Source organism: Trichomycterus rosablanca, chromosome 3 (genome assembly GCF_030014385.1).
Source record: "Trichomycterus rosablanca isolate fTriRos1 chromosome 3, fTriRos1.hap1, whole genome shotgun sequence".
NCBI classification, from domain to species: domain Eukaryota; kingdom Metazoa; phylum Chordata; class Actinopteri; order Siluriformes; family Trichomycteridae; genus Trichomycterus; species Trichomycterus rosablanca.
In genome coordinates, this window is record NC_085990.1 from 57,232,158 (window position 1) to 57,257,227 (window position 25,070).

The 25,070-nt window shown below is 41.6% G+C and overlaps 1 protein-coding gene across 1 annotated transcript; it reads right to left on the reverse strand.

Moving 5' to 3' along the window:
* Nucleotides 1–383: 383 nt before the first annotated feature.
* Nucleotides 384–23,874, reverse strand: eps8l1b (EPS8 signaling adaptor L1b). The gene is made up of 15 exons (XM_062992267.1): nucleotides 23,800–23,874; nucleotides 18,391–18,466; nucleotides 17,656–17,714; nucleotides 15,556–15,676; nucleotides 14,342–14,430; nucleotides 10,192–10,266; nucleotides 9,564–9,712; nucleotides 5,462–5,600; nucleotides 5,216–5,346; nucleotides 4,552–4,651; nucleotides 3,581–3,706; nucleotides 2,528–2,666; nucleotides 1,939–2,104; nucleotides 1,680–1,812; nucleotides 384–553 (listed from the first exon to the last, which is right to left on the reverse strand). Exons 2-15 carry the CDS (start codon nucleotides 18,464–18,466, stop codon nucleotides 467–469), a joined length of 1,590 nt encoding a protein of 529 aa, XP_062848337.1. The 5' UTR covers nucleotides 23,800–23,874; the 3' UTR covers nucleotides 384–466.
* Nucleotides 23,875–25,070: the final 1,196 nt, after the last annotated feature.

A 25,070-nucleotide genomic window follows, 5' to 3' on the forward strand; every position in this document is an offset into this window, starting at 1 on the left:
GTGTGTGTTAGAGCGTGAGAGTGTGTGCTGTTATATAAAGACAGGGTGGTTACAGACAATACAGCCAGAAGTACGTGGACACCTGATTGTAAGCCTGATGTACGAGCTGCTCATAACATTTCGGACTGTATCTGGGAATTTGTGTCCATGTGTTAAAAAGATCATTCCTGAGGTCGGGCACTGATGTCAGACAAGAAGGTTTGGCTCGCTATTGAGGTTCTAATTCATCCCAAAGGTTCTGAGTGGGGTTAAGGTCAGATTCACTGTTAGGAGGGGCGTCCACATACTTTTGGTAATGTTGAGTATATAACGTATTATGTTTATAAATATAAGTAGTTATTTAAGACATGAAGACTCTTTAATTTTCTTTTTGTAAACAGGATTTTAACGTTATTATAAATGTAAAACATTAATAAAAAGAGGGTTCATGGGGGGGGGGGGGTGAAATGGGACCAGTTCTGAGGTGCTAAAGAGTTCCAGTCTCCACCGTCAGATCCACTTTCATCTTCTGCTTCTCCATCACCGTCTCCAGCTCTGATGCTTTATGTACGTCCTGCACAACACAAACACAGAGTCCTAACGTCCACATACTTTTGGTTCTTACATCCCAAATCTATACGTTACAGCACTGAAAACATCTGCATCACTGCTGTAGGGACGTGTGTTATGTATATATACACCGATCAGGCATAACATTATAACCTCTTCCCTTTTGCTGCCAAAACAGCCCAGACCTGTCGAGGCCTGGACTCCACTAGACCCCTGAAGGTGTGCTGTGGTATCTGGCACCAAGACGTCAGCAGCAGATCCTTTATCTCCTGTAAGTTGTGAGGTGGAGCCTCCATGGATCGGACTTGTTAGTCCAGCACGTCCCACAGATGCTGGATTGGATCGAGATCTGGGGAATTTGGAGGCACCTCAAACTGGTCGTTGTGCTCCTCAAACCGTCCCAGCATCATCCTGCTGAAAGAGGCCACAGATATCAGGGAAGCGTCTCCATGAGAGGGTGAACATGGTCTGTAACGATGCTTAGGTAGGAGCTACGTGTCAGAGTGACGTCCACATGGATGCAGGACCCGCCTTCTTCCCATAATGCATCCTGGTGTTCCCCAGGTAAGGGGAATCAGACCAGGCCACCTTCTTCCATCGCTCCGTGGTCCAGTTCCGATGCTCACGTTCCCATTGTTGGTGCTTTCAGGGGTGGACTGGGGTCAGCATGGTCACCCTGACTGTTCTGCAGCCCCATACACAACAGACTGTGCTGCTCTGTGTATTCTGACACCTTTCTATCAGAACCAGCATGAACTTCTTCAGCAGTTTGAGCTACAGGAGCTCGTCTGTTGGATCGGACCACACGGGCATCAGTGAGCCTCGGCCGCCCATGACCCTGTCGCAGGTTTACCACTGTTCCTGATAGATACTGACCACTGCAGACCGGGACACACCCCACAAGAGCTGCAGGTTTGGAGATGCTCTGACCCGGTCATCTAGCCATCACAGTTTGGTCCTCATCAAACTCTCTCAGATCTTCATGCTTGATCATTTTTCCTGCTTCTAACATCAACAGGTGCGGTGATGGAGATGATCAGTCTTATTCACTTCACCTGTCAGCGGTCATAATGTTATGCCTGCTCTGTATATACATATATATTTATAAGTGTGTGTGTGTGTGTGTGTACCTCCAGCAGGGATTTCTGGACGGTGAGTTGACTGTACACTCGAGGTCCTTCATCAGGAATCACAGCTCGTAGTTCCTCTTTATTCAGGGAGAAGAGCTGAGCTCCCGTCAACACCCGCAAACACTGTACCGTCCTGCACACACACACACACACACACACACACACACACACACACACTGAACAAGGCCCTTGACCCTAAATGCCGCATGTGTGTGTGTGTGTGTGTGTGTGTGTGTGTGTGTGTGTGTGTGTGACTCACGATTCACTAAATCCCTTCCCCTGTAACCAGGTCTCCACCTCAGCGGGGGGCGAGTGATAGTCCAGAGGAACGGCGGTCTCGGCGGATCGAGGTATGACCAAGGAACGATTTAAAGGTGCTTTCCCGGAGGTCAGTCTCTTCAGGAGCTCATCGTTCACCTGCATCACTGAGAGAGAGAGAGAGAGAGAGAGAGGTGAAGGGCGGGGCATCGAGGGGAGAACCATGAGGGGTTACGAACAGACGGTGGTTTACGTCGTCATACACTCCCGAGAAGAGGGCGTGTCTAAATTCTTAGATCCCTTAAAATGCTCCTACTGAGGCGCCTTAATTCTGAGTGATGATCTGACTGAATAACGAGGGAGCGTCCGCTTCTGCTCTTGCTCTTGGACTTGCTCTTGATCTTGGTCTTGGTCTTGCTGTCAATCTTGGTCTTGCTTCTGCTCTTAGTCTTGCTCTTTGTCTTGGTCTTGTTGTAGCTTTGACATAGCCTAGTCTAACCCTAACCCTGACCCTGGAGCTGTGTGCTGTTCTACAACCTGCCAGCAGGGGGAAACCTTGTGAATGCGAATGTGCGGTGTGAACTCTGTACCTTTCTCTGAATCCGCGGGTGAGTGCTGAGGTGGAAGGGCGATGCTGCGGGGTCGCTGTTTGAAGTCCGCAGTGGGCACACCGAGAGACGTGGGCAGGGGCAAGGTGCTCGTCTTCAGCATGGTGGGAGGAGATGGAGCCTGAGAACAAGGGGACAAATTACCATAACACAACAGCTTCCAAGATAAGAGGAAAACACAGGCTATATCCAAGACATGAAGCTGAAGCCTCTTAAACTACAGGTCATGTGATGCGTTAGATACCCACAAGCTCCGAGGTGCTCATGGGTTAGTGCTGCCAGGGGGTAGAGGACCAACTTCAATCCTGATTTCATGGGAATGTTAACGTGAATCTCTTGATGATATGGTGGAATGTTTACTGGGCAGTTGTAGCCTAGCGGTTAAGGTACTGGACTAGTAATCAGAAGGTTGCTGGTTCAAGCCCCACCACTGCCAGGTTGCTGTTGTTGGGCTGCTTTGGATAAAAGCATCTGCTAAATGTAACTGCGCCTCCTGTACTGTCATGTCATCTCACCACTCCTTTGCTTTGTGATGGTTGGCTGAACAGATGGGTCAGGTTTCTCCAGCGCCCTCCAGCGTGTTGCCGCTGATAACACAATCCACTTTGTTACGTCATCAATCCAGCTTATTCTTGGTCTTCCTCATCTTCTGAGTCCTTCCACAAGTCCTTACCCAACCAAAGTAACAGAACCTTCAGGACTTAATGTGGTTCAGGAGTTCCTCTTCTGTTCTGGCCATCACGTCCACTCGCTCAGTGGCGATCATCTTCCTCCATGAGAGTCTTTCTTCCTCTTTCTTCAGTGTCCAAGATTCAGGTTCTTATGTGGCTACTGGCCAGAGTGAGGATTTCATCAACCGTAGCCTGGTGAAAGTAAAGGTTCAGTATCCTTGTCAATCTGACCATCACCGTCATCCCTGTTACCTTTCTGCAGTATTTGATGCTCCACCTCCCAAGTGTAAAGGCTCCACTTCAACCTTCCAACCGTGTTGTGGCACTTATTATTATTAAGTTGTGTTCGTGTATGCGAGTGTACCTTGGGTGATTTGTTGCTCATTGCGCTCTCCACGTGTGACAGCGGCTCCAAGATATTGAAAGGAACGAAGCCGACTTCGTTGAACCTGTTTCGACACTTCCACCATCGCTTGGACGCCTCGACCACCTAAAAGAGACAAAGCAATTGTTTTATCATCAACCAGAAGAACTGAATCGCTGTCAAATCCTGAAGAACTCCTGGTGTTGTAGTTCAGAAGCAGCTCTACAGATTACCTGGCCAACGGGAAACAAGGTAAGAACTTTAAAAGGTGGTCTTCACTAGTTCTACACTCATTTAAGCATCTACGGTATATTTGGACACCTATCTCATGCTCAGGGTGGATGGGTCCGTCAAGGAACTAAGAAGGTAGCCTAATGTCTATTCTGGACCTTACCAAGGGCAACTGGCAGATCTCACTTGCAACAGAATCCTCTGGTAGTACTGGGAACTGCCGTATGGGCTCCATTAGGACCTTAAGACCTTCCAATAGTTGACTCTTTCTTTTGCTGCAACCCTTGTTCTGGACTAGTACGACTTTCCACGCAAACAAACATGGAGCGACGGCGGAGACGGCGTTTGGCTAAACCACACCAGGAGCTAGTTGGGTTGGATCGAGGTCAGACCACCTTCTCACTACAAACGAACCACTCCAGGGTTTGTCTGGGTCCGGATCTAGGGGGAACAATCGACAGTGCAGATAGTGCCAAAGACAAAATCATCCACTAGTCTGCTGGGTGGGAAAAGACGGGACTAAAAAGTGGGCAGGGTCTCCGAAGGCTGTGTAAGGACCCTGGTTAGTAGCCGAAAGGGGTTGGCGGAGCGAGTGTCAGGAGAATATACCCTCCTCGTACACCATTGGGGTCTCCAGTAGGAAAGATGAACTGGCTATGACTAAAAATGCAGAAATAAACTAGCAAACAGTGATGGTAAGCTTGCTCGACTGTGGACAGTGACCCCAGTGTGTGTGATACCTCCAGCGTCTCCCCCTGCAGGACTGACAGTTCGCTGCTGTTTCGAGCCACAAAGTCGTAGCTGCAGCTGTAGAGTCTCTCCTGGGGCGGGGCTCCGTCGCTGCCGGGAACCAGAGAGATCAGTAAATAAACGCTAGTGCTAATACAGTATCGCTAGCTAACAATCCACCGCTACACACCCTTCACCTGGAACCGTCGGACTGATAGCAGATAAAAAATGGCTCGCATAACAAACATGTTGACTTTTGTTACACGCCTAGCTGCTGCAACGTTACTTATTACTTAACGCTAAGTGTTAGCTTATCAAACGGCTTTATTAGCATTAGCATTCTTTAAATGTTAGCGTAATGCTGTCTGGAAAACAGATTGTAGTGTTTTCAGTGGAGTCTAGAGCTGAAAAGTGTTATAAATATAGTTGTAGCACTATTCTAGCTCTGTGTCATGACAGACTGGGATAAACACACTCAAGCTCTGGGAGCTGTTTATTACAACGTTTTATTTATTATAAACCAGTTTAAATAAAACACTGAATCTTGAAAAATTACCTGAATTTAGGAACTAAATCTTCTATATTATAAAAGTTTAGATTTTAAATCTGACCCTCAGGGGCCTCATCCCGGGCCCCTAAATATAAAGAAAGTCTGGTAGTGTTTGTTACACCTACGTTTCTGTCTCTGTGTTGGAGTTGAGTTCATTAACCAGAGCCACAGGAGCCACGATGGCTGCGAGGGCCACAGGGGCCACCGGGGTCACAGGAACTGCAGGAGAGGAGGGTGGCTGGAGAGAACCCTGTAACTACACACAACACACAGATCAAAATTATGTGGACGCCTGAACGTCACCCCTTCTAAAGCTGTGGGACTCCAGCGAAACACAGTGAGACTTTAAAGTGGGGTTTTGATCTGATTACCTTCTGATTTTCCCGCTCTGTGTCCCTCCTGTGTTCTGCCTGGATTGGGTCCATCCAGCCGTCAGCATCCGACCCTGCTGGTCTCCATCCGTTCATAAAGACGGGAAAGTACGGAGGGCTCGAAATGTTTAGTGCTGATCTATAACACACACCGAGATCAGGATGAGTGTGTGTGTGTGTGTGTGTGTGTGTATATATACAGTATGAGTGTGTGTGTATATATACAGTGTGTGTGTGTGTGTATATATACAGTAAGTGTGTGTGTGTATATATGCAGTAAGTGTGTGTGTGTATATACAGTGTGTGTGTGTATATATACAGTGTGTGTGTGTGTATATACAGTAAGCGTGTGTGTATATATACAGTAAGTGTGTGTGTGTGTGTGTGTATATACAGTAAGTGTGTGTGTATATATACAGTAAGTGTGTGTGTGTGTGTATATATACAGTAAGTGTCTGTGTGTATATATACAGTAAGTGTGTGTGTGTGTATATATACAGTAAGTGTGTGTGTGTATATACAGTAAGCGTGTGTGTATATATACAGTAAGTGTGTATGTGTGTGTGTGTGTATATACAGAAAGTGTGTGTGTATATTTACAGTACGAGTGTGTATATATACAGTAAGTGTGTGTGTATATATACAGTAAGTGTGTGTGTGTGTATATATACAGTAAATGTGTGTGTGTATATATACAGTAAGTGTGTGTGTGTATATATATATACAGTAAGTGTGTGTGTATATATACAGTAAGTGTGTGTGTGTGTATATACAGTAAGTGTGTGTGTGTATATATACAGTAAGTGTGTGTGTGTGTGTATATATATAGTAAGTGTGTGTGTATATATACAGTAAGTGTGTGTGTGTGTATATATACAGTAAGTGTGTGTGTGTATATACAGTAAGTGTGTGTGTATATATATACAGTAAGTGTGTTTGTGTATATATACAGTAAGTGTGTGTGTGTATACAGTAGGTGTGTATTAGTGTATATGTGTGTAAAAGTGTGTGTGTGTATATATACAGTAAGTGTGTGTATATATGTACAGTAAGTGTGTGTGTATATATACAGTAAGTGTGTGTGTGTTTATATACAGTAAGTGTGTGTGTATATATACAATAAGTGTGTGTGTATATATACAATAAGTGTGTGTGTGTATATATACAGTAAGTGTGTGTGTATATATACAGTAAGTGTGTGTGTGTTTACAGTAGGTGTGTATTAGTGTATATGTGTGTAAAAGTGTGTGTGTGTGTACACAGTAGGTGTTTATTGGTGTGTGTGTGTATATATACAGTAAGTGTGTGTGTATTAGTGTGTGTGTGTATATATATATATATATATATATATATATATATATATATATATACAGTAAGTGTGTGTGAGTGTATATTCACAGTGCGTGTGTATATACAGTAGCTGTGTAGTAGTTTATATGTGTGTGTATATATACAGTAAGTGTGTGTGTGTATATATGCAGTAAGTGTGTGTGTATGCAGTATGTGTGTATATACAGTGTTTGTGTATATAAAGTTTGTTTATATATAGTGTGTGTGTATATTTATACAGTAGGTGTGTATTAGTGCGTGTGTGTATATACAGTGTGTATTTGTGTGTGTGTATACAGTGTGTATTAGTGTGTGTGTGTATATACAGTGTGTGTGTATATACAGTGTGTATTTGTGTGTGTGTATACAGTGTGTATTAGTGTGTGTATACAGTGTGTATTAGTGTGTGTGTGTATATACAGTGTGTGTGTATATACAGTGTGTGTATATACAGTGTGTATTAGTGTATGTGTGTGTATATACAGTGTGTGTGTATATGCTGTGTGTATTAATGTATGTGTGTGTATATACAGTGTGTGTGTATATACACAGTGTGTATTTGTGTATATGTGGGTATATACAGTGTGTGTGTGTATATACAGTGTGTATTAGTGTATATGTGTGTATATACAGTGTGTGTGTATATACAGTGTGTGTGTGTATATACAGTGTGTATTAGTGTATATGTGTGTATATACAGTGTGTGTGTATATACAGTGTATGTGTGTATATACAGTGTGTATTAGTGTATATGTGTGTATATACAGTGTGTGTGTATATACAGTGTGTGTGTGTATATACAGTGTGTATTAGTGTATATGTATGTATATACAGTGTGTGTGTATATACAGTGTGTGTGTGTATATACTGTACAGTGTGTATTAGTGTATATGTGTGTATATACAGCGTGTGTGTGTGTGTATATAGTGTGTATTAGTGTATGTGTGTGTATATACAGTGTGTGTATATACAGTAGCTGTGAATATGCAGTGTGTATATACTGTATATATACAGTGTGTGTGTATATACAGTGTATCACAAAAGTGAGTACACCCCTCACATTTCTGCAGATATTTAAGTATATCTTTTCATGGGACAACACTGACAAAATGACACTTTGACACAATGAAAAGTAGTCTGTGTGCAGCTTATATAACAGTGTAAATTTATTCTTCCCTCAAAATAACTCAATATACAGCCATTAATGTCTAAACCACCGGCAACAACAGTGAGTACACCCCTTAGTGAAAGTTCCTGAAGTGTCAATATTTTGTGTGGCCACCATTATTTCCCAGAACTGCCTTAACTCTCCTGGGCATGGAGTTTACCAGAGCTTCACAGGTTGCCACTGGAATGCTTTTCCACTCCTCCATGACGACATCACGGAGCTGGTGGATATTCGAGACTTTGCGCTCCTCCACCTTCCTCTTGAGGATGCCCCAAAGATGTTCTATTGGGTTTAGGTCTGGAGACATGCTTGGCCAGTCCATCACCTTTACCCTCAGCCTCTTCAATAAAGCAGTGGTCGTCTTAGAGGTGTGTTTGGGGTCATTATCATGCTGGAACACTGCCCTGCGACCCAGTTTCCGGAGGGAGGGGATCATGCTCTGCTTCAGTATTTCACAGTACATATTGGAGTTCATGTGTCCCTCAATGAAATGTAACTCCCCAACACCTGCTGCACTCATGCAGCCCCAGACCATGGCATTCCCACCACCATGCTTGACTGTAGGCATGACACACTTATCTTTGTACTCCTCACCTGATTGCCACCACACATGCTTGAGACCATCTGAACCAAACAAATTAAACTTGGTCTCATCAGACCATAGGACATGGTTCCAGTAATCCATGTCCTTTGTTGACATGTCTTCAGCAAACTGTTTGCGGGCTTTCTTGTGTAGAGACTTCAGAAGAGGCTTCCTTCTGGGGTGACAGCCATGCAGACCAATTTGATGTAGTGTGCGGCGTATGGTCTGAGCACTGACAGGCTGACCCCCCACCTTTTCAATCTCTGCAGCAATGCTGACAGCACTCCTGCGCCTATCTTTCAAAGACAGCAGTTGGATGTGACGCTGAGCACGTGCACTCAGCTTCTTTGGACGACCAACGCGAGGTCTGTTCTGAGTGGACCCTGCTCTTTTAAAACGCTGGATGATCTTGGCCACTGTGCTGCAGCTCAGTTTCAGGGTGTTGGCAATCTTCTTGTAGCCTTGGCCATCTTCATGTAGTGCAACAATTCGTCTTTTAAGATCCTCAGAGAGTTCTTTGCCATGAGGTGCCATGTTGGAACTTTCAGTGAGCAGTATGAGAGAGTGTGAGAGCTGTACTACTAAATTGAACACACCTGCTCCCTATGCACACCTGAGACCTAGTAACACTAACGAGTCACATGACATTTTGGAGGGAAAATGACAAGCAGTGCTCAATTTGGACATTTAGGGGTGTAGTCTCTTAGGGGTGTACTCACTTTTGTTGCCGGTGGTTTAGACATTAATGGCTGTATATTGAGTTATTTTGAGGGAAGAATAAATTTACACTGTTATATAAGCTGCACACAGACTACTTTTCATTGTGTCAAAGTGTCATTTTGTCAGTGTTGTCCCATGAAAAGATATACTTAAATATCTGCAGAAATGTGAGGGGTGTACTCACTTTTGTGATACACTGTATGTGTGTATGTACATGCGTGTGTGTGAATACAGTGTGTGTGTGTGTGTGTGTGTGAATACAGTGTGTGTGTGTGTGTGTGTGTGTGTGTGTGTGTGTGTACCGTGGTTGGGTCCAGTAAGCCCCCAGTGAGCTCCAGAGTTTGTGCTCCTCCAGTGTGAGGTTCTCCTTCAGCAGTGTTATGCCTCCCACTGTCAGTAATGGACTCGTCACTGATGATGCTAGTGCAGGCCCGCCTGTAGTCTTCACCATCTACACACACACACACATGGTGTATGAGTCGGTGATTGTACCAAAAATCAGGAGCATAGAGGAAGATTCTGAACCTTCATCTGTTCCAGACCCCCCAAATTCCTCCAGTACCATTTATGGTATAACAGTAAATACCTGTGTGATGTCATGGTTACCATGGTGACCATCAGAACGTCAGATCAAAGCTACGTGTCGGCATCAGTAACTAATGCTCATAAGGTCACAGCAGTTAGCACCAGGTACTTTAATACCCCCGAACACCTTCACTTCTTTAGTCTTGTTTAGTTTTGTGTTTATGCTAAATCGTTCCATTGTAGTGACATCATCAGTCTCCCGCCGAAACGTAAACACACGCCCTGCGCCCTTAAATTCTCGTCTATCACGGCGCCTTTGTTCACGTTCCACATTAAACACTGCACCGCAAAGGTTCCAACAAAAGCACCGGTGTTTGCACAGCCAGCGCAAACAAACAGCCTCACCATGTCCAGAGGTTTGAAGAGGTAGTGCAGCAGCTCCTCAGAGGTGGGGTTAGAGATGACCGACTTCAGCCTCCCCTGGAAGCACACAAACACTCACATCAATACCACTGCTGATCAATACCATTACTGATCATTACCATTACTGATCAATACCTTTACTGATCAATACCTTTACTGATCAATACCACTACTGATCAATACCGTTATTATAATAAATACCATCGGTACAATTAATAATCATCACTGCAATCAATACTATCAATATAGTCAATACAATTAATACCATCACTGTTATAAATACCATAAGTACAACAAATACTATTACTGCAATTGATACTATTGATGCAATCAATAAAACCATTACAATGAATACCATCACAGTTAAAAATACCATCACTGCAATCAAAACCAGTGCTACAGTAAATACCATCACAGTTAAAAATACCATCACTGCAATCAAAACCAGTGCTACAGTAAATACCATCACAGTTAAAAATACCATCACTGCAATCAAAACCAGTGCTACAGTAAATACCATCACAGTTAAAAATACCATCACTGCAATCAAAACCAGTGCTACAGTAAATACCATCACCTCGATCAATGTTATCACTACAATTAATAGCATCACTGTAATCAATACAGCCAAAAGCATTGATACAACTAATACTATCAATAACATGGCTACAATAAATAGCATTAGTACAATCAATAGTATTTTATAATCAGTACCATCACTGCAATCAATACTACCAATACCATAGCTACAATAAATACCATCACTGTAATCAATACCATCACTGTAATCAATACTACCAATACCATAGCTACAATAAATACCATCACTGTAATAAATACCATCACTGTAATCAATACTACCAATACCATAGCTACAATAAATAACATCACTGTAATCAATACTACCAATACCATAGCTACAATAAATACCATCACTGTAATCAATACTACCAATACCATAGCTACAATAAATAACATCACTGTAATCAATAACATCACTGTAATCAATACTACCAATACCATAGCTACAATAAATACCATCACTATAATCAATACTACCAATACCATAGCTACAATAAATACATCACTGTAATAAAACTATCACTGTAATCAATACTACCAATACCATAGCTACAACAAATACCATCACTGTAATCAATACTACCAATACCATAGCTACAATAAATACCATCACTATAATCAATACTACCAATACCATAGCTACAATAAATACATCACTGTAATAAAACTATCACTGTAATCAATACTACCAATACCATAGCTACAATAAATACCATCACTGTAATCAATACCATCACTGTAATCAATACTACCAATACCATAGCTACAATAAATACCATCACTGTAATAAATACCATCACTGTAATCAATACTACCAATACCATAGCTACAATAAATAACATCACTGTAATCAATACTACCAATACCATAGCTACAATAAATACCATCACTGTAATCAATACTACCAATACCATAGCTACAATAAATACATCACTGTAATAAAACCATCATTGTAATCAATACTACCAATACCATAGCTACAATAAATACCATCACTGTAATCAATACTACCAATACAATAGCTACAATAAATACCATCACTGTAATCAATACTACCAATACAATAGCTACAATAAATACCATCACTGTAATCAATACCATCACTGTAATCAATACTAACAATACCATAGCTACAATAAATACCATCACTGTAATCAATACCATCACTGTAATCAATACTAACAATACCATAGCTACAATAAATACCATCACTGTAATCAATACCATCACTGTAATCAATACTACCAATACAATAGCTACAATAAATACCATCACTGTAATCAATACCATCACTGTAATCAATACTAACAATACCATAGCTACAATAAATACCATCACTGTAATCAATACCATCACTGTAATCAATACTAACAATACCATAGCTACAATAAATACCATCACTGTAATCAATACTACCAATACAATAGCTACAATAAATACATCACTGTAATAAAACCATCACTGTAATCAATACTACCAATACCATAGCTACAATCAATACCATCACTGTAATCAATACTACCAATACCATAGCTACAATAAATACCATCACTGTAATCAATACCATCACTGTAATCAATACTACCAATACCATAGCTACAATCAATACCATCACTGTAATCAATACTACCAATACCATAGCTACAATAAATACCATCCCTGTAATCAATACCATCACTGTAATCAATACTACCAATACCATAGCTACAATCAATACCATCACTGTAATCAATACTACCAATACCATAGCTACAATAAATACCATAGCTACAATCAATACCATCACTGCAATCAATACTACCAATACCATAGCTACAATAAATACCATCACTGTAATCAATACCATCACTGTAATCAATACTACCAATACCATAGCTACAATAAATACCATCACTGTAATAAATACCATCACTGTAATCAATACTACCAATACCATAGCTACAATAAATAACATCACTGTAATCAATACTACCAATACCATAGCTACAATCAATACCATCACTGTAATCAATACTACCAATACCATAGCTACAATAAATACCATCACTGTAATCAATACTACCAATACCATAGCTACAATAAATAACATCACTGTAATCAATAACATCACTGTAATCAATACTACCAATACCATAGCTACAATAAATACCATCACTATAATCAATACTACCAATACCATAGCTACAATAAATACATCACTGTAATAAAACTATCACTGTAATCAATACTACCAATACCATAGCTACAACAAATACCATCACTGTAATCAATACTACCAATACCATAGCTACAATAAATACATCACTGTAATAAAACCATCATTGTAATCAATACTACCAATACCATAGCTACAATAAATACCATCACTGTAATCAATACTACCAATACAATAGCTACAATAAATACCATCACTGTAATCAATACTACCAATACAATAGCTACAATAAATACCATTACTGTAATCAATACCATCACTGTAATCAATACTAACAATACCATAGCTACAATAAATACCATCACTGTAATAAATACCATCACTGTAATCAATACTAACAATACCATAGCTACAATAAATACCATCACTGTAATCAATACCATCACTGTAATCAATACTACCAATACAATAGCTACAATAAATACCATCACTGTAATCAATACCATCACTGTAATCAATACTAACAATACCATAGCTACAATAAATACCATCACTGTAATCAATACCATCACTGTAATCAATACTAACAATACCATAGCTACAATAAATACCATCACTGTAATCAATACTACCAATACAATAGCTACAATAAATACATCACTGTAATAAAACCATCACTGTAATCAATACTACCAATACCATAGCTACAATCAATACCATCACTGTAATCAATACTACCAATACAATAGCTACAATAAATACATCACTGTAATAAAACCATCACTGTAATCAATACTACCAATACCATAGCTACAATAAATACCATCACTATAATCAATACTACCAATACCATAGCTACAATAAATACCATCACTGTAATCAATACCATCACTGTAATAAATACCATCACTGTAATCAATACTACCAATACCATCACTGTAATCAATACCATCACTGTAATCAATACTACCAATACCATAGCTACAATCAATACCATCACTGTAATCAATACTACCAATACCATAGCTACAATCAATACATCACTGTAATAAATACCATCACTGTAATCAATACTACCAATACCATAGCTACAATAAATACCATCACTGTAATCAATACCATCACTATAATCAATACTACCAATACCATAGCTACAATCAATACCATCACTGTAATCAATACCATCACTGTAATCAATACTACCAATACCATAGCTACAATAAATACCATCCCTGTAATCAATACCATCACTGTAATCAATACTACCAATACCATAGCTACAATAAATACCATCCCTGTAATCAATACCATCACTGTAATCAATACTATTACTACAATCATATCAATACCATGAGTCTGTCTGACATGTAGTGCAGGTGTTCCTGTGTTACTCACCAGGAGACAGAAGCTGTACTTGAACTTCTGAAAGATCTGGACGAACTCGTCTTTTGGAGGAACCTTTGCTTTCGCAATCAGGGGATCATCTAAACACAATCAATCAATTAATCAGTTAATCAATCAGTAAATTAATCGATCAACTAACAACATGATGAACTCTCTCCTGCACATCCTCAGTGCTCTCGATAGCCTCGGGTTCGACCTGCATTCTGACCTTCTGTTGAGATGATTCCTCCAAACAGGAAGGTTTATGTATGAGGTGAGAGAACGTCTGAACCTACTGAACCTTCTGCACACAGAGACCCTACACACTGTGAGTCTCAGTCAGTGTTCCAGTTCATCCCTAATACTTACTACTGTACCAATAAATACAATCAACACTGTCACTACAGTTAAAGGTATGAATACCACTACTACAATCAACACCATCACTACAATCAGTGTTTCAGTTTATCCGACAGGTGTTTAATAGGGTGGAGGTCAGGGCACACCTATTACTACAGTCAATACTATTAATATAATCAATACTATCTTTTCAATCAATACTATACCAATATATACTGTCACTGTTATCAGTACTATCAGTACCATCACTACAATCAATACTGTACCAATAAATACCATCACTGCAGTTAATATTATCAATACTGTACCAATAAATACCATCACTATAATCAATACTGTACCAATAAATACAATCAATACTGTCACTACAATCAATACCTTCAATACCGTTGTTGCAATAAATACCATCACTACAGTTAATATTATCAATACAATCTTTATAATCAATACTATCAGTACCATTACTACAATCAACTTTATCAATAAAGCCAATACTATACCAATAAATACTATTACTGTGATCAATACTATCAGTACAATCAGTGTTTCAGTTTATCCCACATGTCTTTTATAGGGTGGAGGTCAGGGCTCATCTATTACTACAGTCAATACTATTAATACAGTACATACCACCACTATAATCAATACTATAAATACTATTACTATACTATACCAATAAATACTGTAACTACAGTCAGTGTTCCAGTTCATCCCACAGGTGTTTAATAGGGTGGAGGTCAGGGCTCACTGTTCAGGGAAATCCTTTACACCAAACTCACACTCCTTACAGACCTGGTGTGGCTGAAACACCTAAACACCTGAGCTCAGTGTTCAGGCGTCCACATACTTGTGGTGTTTGATCTTACCGTCCACCCTGCTCCTCCTCTTCTTCTTGTTCCTCTGTTCCAGAACACTCTGAGCTTCAGCCGCCTTCTGCAGCCTCGCCATGAAGGTCTCGATCTCCTCGAAGCAGTGGTTCAGTAAGTCCTACACACACACACACACACACACACATTATACACACACACATTATACACACACACATTATACACACATTATACACACACATTATACACACACATTATACACACACATTATACACACACACATTATACACACATTATACACACACATTATACACACACACATTATACACACACACACACACACACACATTATACACACATTATACACACACACACACACATTATATACACACACACACACACACATTATACACACATTATATACACACACACACACATACATTACACACACATTATACACCCACATTATACACACATTATATACACACACACACATTATACACACATTATATACACACACACACACATTATATACACACATTATACACCCACATTATACACACATTATATACACACACACACACATTATACACACATTATACACACACATTATACACACACACATTATACACACATTATACACCCACATTATACACACATTATACACACACATTATACACACACACATTATACACACATTATATACACACACACACACATTACACACACATTATACACACACATTATACACACATTATACACACACACACACACATTATATACACACACACACACACATTATACACACATTATATACACACACACACACATACATTACACACACATTATACACCCACATTATACACACATTATATACACACACACACATTATACACACATTATATACACACACACACACATTACACACACATTATACACCCACATTATACACACATTATATACACACACACACACATTATATACACACATTATACACCCACATTATACACACATTATATACACACACACACACATTATACACACATTATACACACACATTATACACACACACATTATACACACATTATATACACACACACACACATTACACACACATTATACACCCACATTATACACACATTATATACACACACACACACACACACACACACACATTATACACCCACATTATACACACATTATATACACACACACACACATTATACACACATTATACACACACATTATACACACACACACATTATACACACATTATATACACACACACACACATTACACACACATTATACACACATTATATACACACACACACACATTACACACACATTATACACCCACATTATACACACATTATATACACACACACACACACACACACACACACATTATACACCCACATTATACACACATTATATACACACACACACACATTATACACACATTATACACACACATTATACACACACACATTATACACACATTATATACACACACACACACATTACACACACATTATACACACATTATATACACACACACACACATTACACACACATTATATACCCACATTATACACACATTATATACACACACACACACACACACACACACATTATACACCCACATTATACACACACATTATACACACACACATTATACACACATTATATACACACACACACACATTACACACACATTATACACACATTATATACACACACACACACACATTATACACACACATTATACACACACACATTATACACACATTATATACACACACACACACATTATACACACATTATACACACACATTATACACACACACATTATACACACATTATATACACACACACACACACATTACACACACATTATACACACATTATATACACACACACACACATTATACACACATTATACACACACATTATACACACACACATTATACACACATTATACACACACACACACACATTACACACACATTATACACCCACATTATACACACACCTACATTATACACACACACACACACACACACACACATGTTTATATATATACACACACAGGTGTGTGATTTAGGAGCTAGAACAGGTACTGAAGGTGTGTACTCACCACCTCCTGTTGTGCTCTCAGTAGCGCCTTATCGGGCTGTCCATTCATCATTCCATTGGCTACACAGAGAAATACACACAAATACATCCTGGTCAGGGTCACAGTGCCTACTGATGCCTCATGAACACACTGTGGGCAACTCACTCACAAGTAAGTAAAACAGCCACAATATAGCCAAAAGTATGTGGACACCCTGATAACGAGCTTGTTCGACCTTCTGTTTTAAAACCACTGGCACACACATCTTTGAGGCTATAACAGACCCCGCTCATTCTGAGTGATATTCTGACCCAGTAACGAGGAGCTTGTGTGCTTCCTCAGCCAAAGGCAATCCCAGCATTCAATAAACTCATTCATTTTAATGCTTCTTCTCCATTTATCTCCCAGTATCCCACTTTCCAGTTCCTCTTCCTCTGCTGGAGATCGCCGATGGTGTACGAGGAGCGTATATCCTCCTGACACGCCCTCCCTCTGACACGACTCTGTCTTATTCGCCCGTGGATCGGCGCATGAGGTCGGTCTCGCGCATGGAGAGTCACACGCTGATCTCCCCTTCTGTACAGGTGCCTCGGCCTACTAACCAGGGTCCTTACACGGCCTCAAAGACCCCGCCCACTTTTTAGTCCCGTCTTTTCCCACCCAGCAGACTAGTCTGCACTGCCGATCGTGCCTGCTAGGGGGCGCCCAGCCGAACGATAGCACAGGGCAGCTGATAGAGCTGATAAAGCTTCATACCTTTGACGTCGCTGCTGGGTGGAAGACTGTACGGAGCCTGTGCACCAGGGGGTCCCGGAATCTGACGTCCGTCCATCTGTAAGAGGGAAACGCAGATTAGAACCAGGTTATTGATACACACCAGGGGCCTCGGGGGCCCGTCCTCAGCCCCGTCACATGGCATGAAAGAAGCTTGTTGTTGCACCAAACCCTCAATACGAGGTGTTTCTCAGGGGCCCAAGAGTAGCAACTTGGCTTTGGAGGGCTTGAACCAGCAACCTTCTGATCATTGGCATTTACATTTGTCAGTTACCTCATTGACTCTATTGACTCTAAGAATGCTGTCCACGAGAGGAGTGTGTCTGTGGGAATTTGTACACACTGATGTGGTCAGGATAAGAAGGCCTGGTTGGCCGATGAAGTTCCAGTTCATCCCAAAGCTCTTCAGTGGGGTTGAGGTCAGGGCTCGGTGAAGTCTGCTGGAGTTCCTTCATTGCCAAGAGCATCAAACCAGACCACGTCTTCATGGACTTCATTTTGTGGAACACCTACTGTCGATTAGAATGGGTGTCCACATATTTTTGGTCACGTATTGTGTGTCATGTTGAGGTGTGAGGTGTTTCTTTTTACGAATGAATTCCTCCTGATGTTCCTAATCTCAGCAGAAACACTGAGTCCACAATCAGGTTCTTGTTGAGTGACTCAGCCAGGTAGAGGAACGTAGTCACCACACCAAAACCAACCGCGACCTCCCACAGTCACAGTACGTCCATTGTTCTAACCATCTAACCCTCCCATACCGAACCCAGTGATCATACGTGTGATGTTATTACACTGGATCATTTCTAATCCCCACCCCAGGTCAGCAGATCTTATTATTCATTACTGAGGTGAGCAGACCTACTGGTACCTTCTGGTTCTGTTCCAGCGATAAAAAAAACACCCTCAAACTGGATCGGATGTGCTGCGTAACATCAGAATATTTTTACAGTGCAAAATGTTAGCAAATATTATCAATGGTGTGATTATGTGATTATCAGATGAGTGATTGATTATGTGTATGTAAGTATGTATTCAGTGGGGGTGTGTATACTTTTGCTCAGATGAGTGATTGTGTGTGTAAATATGTATTTGATGGGGTGTGTATACTTTTGCTAATATGAATGATTGTGTATGTAAGTATGTATTCAGTGGGGGTGTGTATACTTTTGCTCAGATGAGTGATTGTGTGTGTAAGTATGTATTCAGTGATAACTGTAAGTAACTTTGGATAAATGCCTCAAATGTAAATGTAGGACGACTCCTGGGTTGGAACCTCAGGATGCTCGTCCTGCCCTGAAGTCAGCCCTGGGGCCAGTGATAGCTCAGTGGTTAAGGTACTGGACTAGTAAACAGAAGGTTGCCGGTTCAAGCCCCACCACCACCACGTTGCCACTGTTGGGTCCCTGAGCAAGGCCCTTAACCCTCAATTGCTCATCGTGTTCCACTCATTATGTAAGTCGCTTTGGATAAAAGCGTCTGCTAAATGCTGAAAATGTAAATGTAAATGTAAATGTAAATGAAGTGACCCATCCTACATCACCATGGCAGCAGCAACAACGTAAACAACAACAACAACAACAGACCACAACACTGAAGCGGTTCACATCCACAGTCGTGCAGGACAATGTCAGACCAGCGTGGGACTGAATTCAACAACAAAGATGAACCGCTAATCCACAAACACACCAACCGGTCCGACTACCCTCTCACACACACACACACACTCACACACACACACACACACACACTCACACACACACACTCACTCACACACACACACACACACACACACACTCACACACACACACACACACACACACATTAGTGGTGTACTGATGTATCGCAGTGCTACAATTTCATGATATTTATGATGCTAAAGCACCTTTGTGACCCATTCATATCAAAGAGCAGTTTATAAAGAGCACAACACTTGGACCCCTGAGCAGAGGAACAACAGCAGGATGGTCCACGGTGTTTGGTACGCTGAAGATTCCATAATGATCCCAGCAGCATCTGGTGGAAACCATTAGATCCAACAAACACAAGGTCAGTTAGCAAACCCTCTTACATGATGATTTTCCAGGATGAACCACACTCAAACATTCTGCTTGAATTGTTTGTAAATGAACACGTGAGGAACATCAGGAGGAACATTATGAGGAACACCAGGAGAAACACCAGGAGGAACACCAAGAGGAACATTATGAAGAACAACAGGAGGAACACCAGGAGGAACATTATGAAGAACAACAGGAGGAACATTAGGAGGAACATTATGAAGAACACCAGGAGAAACACCAGGAGGAACATTAGGGGGAACACCAGGAGGAACATTAGGGGGAACACCAGGAGGAACATTAGGAGGAAAATTATGAGGAACATCAGGAGCAACATTAGGAGGAACACCAGGAGGAACATTATGAAGGACAACAGGAACACCAGGTGGAACATTAGAAGGAACACCAGGAGGAATATTATGAAGAACAGAAGGACGACCAGGAGGAACACCAGGAGGAACATTATGAAGAACAACAGAAGGAACAGTAGGGGGAACACCATCCAGCTTCTTCCATGTCCACCAGATTTGAACTCCAGTCTGTGAAGCTGATCTCCAACCTCCGCATGCTTCACAGCTCCAAAATCCCACCAGAAACCTAGCTCCTCAAGGTTCACGTGACGAACACAGCAGATCTGATCAGTATAAAGACTTGAGGAACTGTGATCAGGACCAGATCATTCCAAACAGCAGGCGGTGTCACAGTCAGTCGTGGTGAATCCCCACCCACAGCGGTCCGAGGAGGAGTCCAGAGGATGTGATAGCTGTGGGGTCTGGTCCAGACCATCAGAACCGACCATCTACCGTAGCTCAAACTGCAGCGCATCAAACCCTTCAGTACCAGTCAGAGTTCCAGTGCATCTCCTTTCCACCATTCAAAGCATCTACAGTGTGTGTCAGTGTGAACTCAGGTGTCAGAACTGAACCCGCAGGATCTCCAGCAGATGCTGCTTGGTACTGTTATGGATCCTCCTGAATCCCTCAGCTGGAGCATTACTGGGGTTTGAAGGCACAGAGGTCATCCAGATGTTGAAGATTCTCTGTGCCCGTATAATAATAATAAACTCAGTCCCGGACCTTCTGATGGGAAAGTCTAGGAAGCTCCGTACAGATCTGAGAACGTCAGGAACGTAAATGTTCCATCAGAGGTGGTTTTGAAGTAATAATCCAGACCAAAGTCGGGCTTTTCAACCTTGTCAAAAATATGTGGACGCCACTAAAAAAAAGGAACGTAAATGAAAACATGAGGAAGACCAGGAGGAACACCAGGAGCAGCATTATGAAGAACAGGGGGAACATTATGAAGAACACCAGAAGGAAGACCAGGATAAACATTAGGAGAAACACCAGGAGGAATATTATGAAGAACACCAGGAGAAACACCAGGGGGAACACCAGAAGAAACATTAAAAGGAACACCAGGAGGAACACCAGGAGGAACATTAGAAGGAACACCAGGAGGAACATTAGAAGGAACACCAGGGGGAACATTAGAAGGAACACCAGGAGGAACATTAGAAGGAACACCAGGGGGAACATTAGGAGGAATGCCAGGAGGAACACCAGGAGGTATCTCCAGCAGATGCTGCTTGGTACCATTATGAATATCCTCCTCAGAATTATGATCCTCCTGAATACCTCAGCTGGAGCATTACATGGGTTTGAAGACACGGAGCTCATCCAGATGTTGAAGATTCTCTGTGCCCGTTTAATAATAATATTAATAAACTCCACCACAGACCTTCTGATGGGAAAGTCTAGGAAGCTCCGTACAGATCTGAGAACGTCAGGAACGTAAATCTGAGCCACTTCTGAGTCAAAGTACATGGAACAGTGGTCTCCTAGTCAACTCTCCACAGTCAACCAAGCTTCACATCTCCAAAATGTGCAACATTAAGCTGGACTGAAGTGTGTTAGTGATCACATGGGCACCAAAAAACCTTCTGAAGGACTCTGGACGCTATGAGCAGAAGTTTGTACCTACTGTGAAGCACGGTGGTGGTAGCATGACACTAGAAGGAACATTTTGCACATTTTGGAGATGTAAAGCTTGTTTGACTGTGGACAGTTGACTAGGAGACCATTTACGTTCCTGACGTTCTCAGATCTGTACGAAGCTTCCTAGACTTTCCAATCAGAAGGTCTGTGGTGGAGTTTATTATTATTATTATACGGGCACAGAGAATCTTCAACATCTGGATGACCTCTGTGCCTTTAAACCCCAGTAATGCTCCAGCTGAGGTATTTAGGAGGATCCATAATGGTACCAAGCAGCATCTGCTGGAGATACCTCCTGGTGTTCTTCATAATGTGGCTCCTGGTGTCCCTCCTAACGTTTCTCATGGTAATACTCCTGTTGTTTCTCCTGATGTTCTTCATAATGTGGCTCCTGGTGTTCCTCCTGGTGTTCCTTCTAATGTTCTGAAGGACTTTGGACGCTATGAGCAGACGTTTGTACCTACTGTGAAGCACGGTGGTGGTAGCATGAGACTCTGGATCATTATAGAAAGGTAATATTACGTTTATATACCTCAATATTCGTCAACCTTGGACAAGATCGGATGTTCCATCAGAGGTGGTGTTGAAGTAATAATCCAGACCAAAGCTGGTCAAAAATATGTGGACGCCACTAAAAAAAGGAACGAATTTAATTGAACTGAACCAATTAAACGATGCGTCCGGAGTTGTATCGGAAGAATCGGCTAATCGATGTGACCGAGTATTAGTGCGCTGTATGTATGTGCGCTACATGTCCAAAAGTATGTGGACGCCCGACCATGAGCTTGCTGGACGTATAATTCCAAATCCACGAGCTTTAAACCTCCCCTTTGCTTGGAGGTAACAGTGTCCACAATTTGTGTCTTGGCTTGTAATCCAGGCCGGGGCTTTTAAAGCTCTCTCGGTTGTGAACAGTTAAATCTACCTTTTATAGGTGCCGTCAAACTGGTCGTATTTATCTGGACACCCTAACTGAAGCGTATCGTAATCGTCAGCGAACAGAACAGGGACCTCCAACGATGTGGCCCCGTGGTTGTGGATTTTCCGCGTGTCCGTATAATTTTGATCCAGCGGATTTTAAGAAAGAACTCAGGATGAAGGAGGTCGTTTGGGACAAAGTCGGTCACAGGAAAAGACGAACCGCAGGAATAAAGTTCAGCATCAAAACCACGATCAGTCCGAGTGAAGATCAAGTTCTGACCTGAAGTTCTACACAATTCTACACAGTATATCAGAGTATTAATCCCACACACACACACACACACACACACACACACACACACACACACACACACACACACACACACGTTATATATAAGGAGATGGAACTGTACCGTACTGGAACTCCTGGTTCCTCGTCTAATAGGTTCCTCTAAACCTTCTACACCTAATAAATCTGTCTTTATGGTTCTGGTTCTCTCTCCGGTTCTCTCTCTGTCTCTCTTTCAGAGGGAAGTGGGTATGTCTAATTTAAAGCAGTATAATGATAATCCTCCCGTTAGGATTATAAACCGGTGAGTGAAATCACCACACTGTGGACGATAGATCATCGTTAGTAATCCGGAGCTCTGTCAAGAGTCTGTGGCCCCGTAGTTGTGGTCCAGAAAAGTGTGGACACCCCTGCTGTAGAACTATAACACCTCCCTATTCTGTGTTTATGCATCTGTCCGTATATTTATGACCCAGCGGATAACGTTAGAAAGAGGTCGTTCAGGACGAAGTCGGACGTTCCGGTCATTCAGTCACACCAACAAAACCAGCATCAAAACCACGTTCAGTCCGAGTGAAGATCAAGTTCTGACCTGAAGTTCTACACAGTATTTCAAAGCATTAATTACACACACACACACACACACACACACACACACACACACACACACACACACACACACACACATGTTATATATAAGGAGATGGAACTGTACCGTACTGGAACTCCTGGTTCCTCGTCTAATAGGTTCCTCTAAACCTTCTACACCTAATAAATCTGTCTTTATGGTTCTGGTTCTCTCTCTGGTTCTCCGTCTGTCTCTCTGACCTGCTCTGTCTCTCTCTCTCTCTTTCTGGGCGATGCCCCACCCCTCGGACACACCTTCTTCGAGTATGTAGAACAGGTAGAACAAGTCTGAACACTGTGTCCACTCTCTATCTGATTCAGTCTCTTAACACATACACAGTGTGTGTGTGTGTGTGGTTGTGTATAAGGATACAGGAGTGTGTGTGTGTGTGTGTGTGTGTGTGTATAAGGATAAGGATACAGGAGTGTGTGTGTGTGTGTGTGTGTGTGTATAAGGATACAGGAGTGTGTGTGTGTGTGTGTGTGTGTGTGTGTATGTGTGTATAAGGATAAGGATACAGGAGTGTGTGTGTGTGTGTGTGTATAAGGATACAGGAGTGTGTGTGTGTGTGTGTGTGTGTGTGTGTGTGTGTGTGTGACTGGTTGGTTCAGTACTGTGGTGTGTAACGTGATACCACACGCCTCACTGCATTCATAATAAACTCCACCTGGTGCCCATGTTGGCATGAGCCAAACTCCATCACCTGTACCGCCACCTAAACGAGTTCCAGTACTGAACCGAACCACTGTTACCCCTTTTCCACCGAC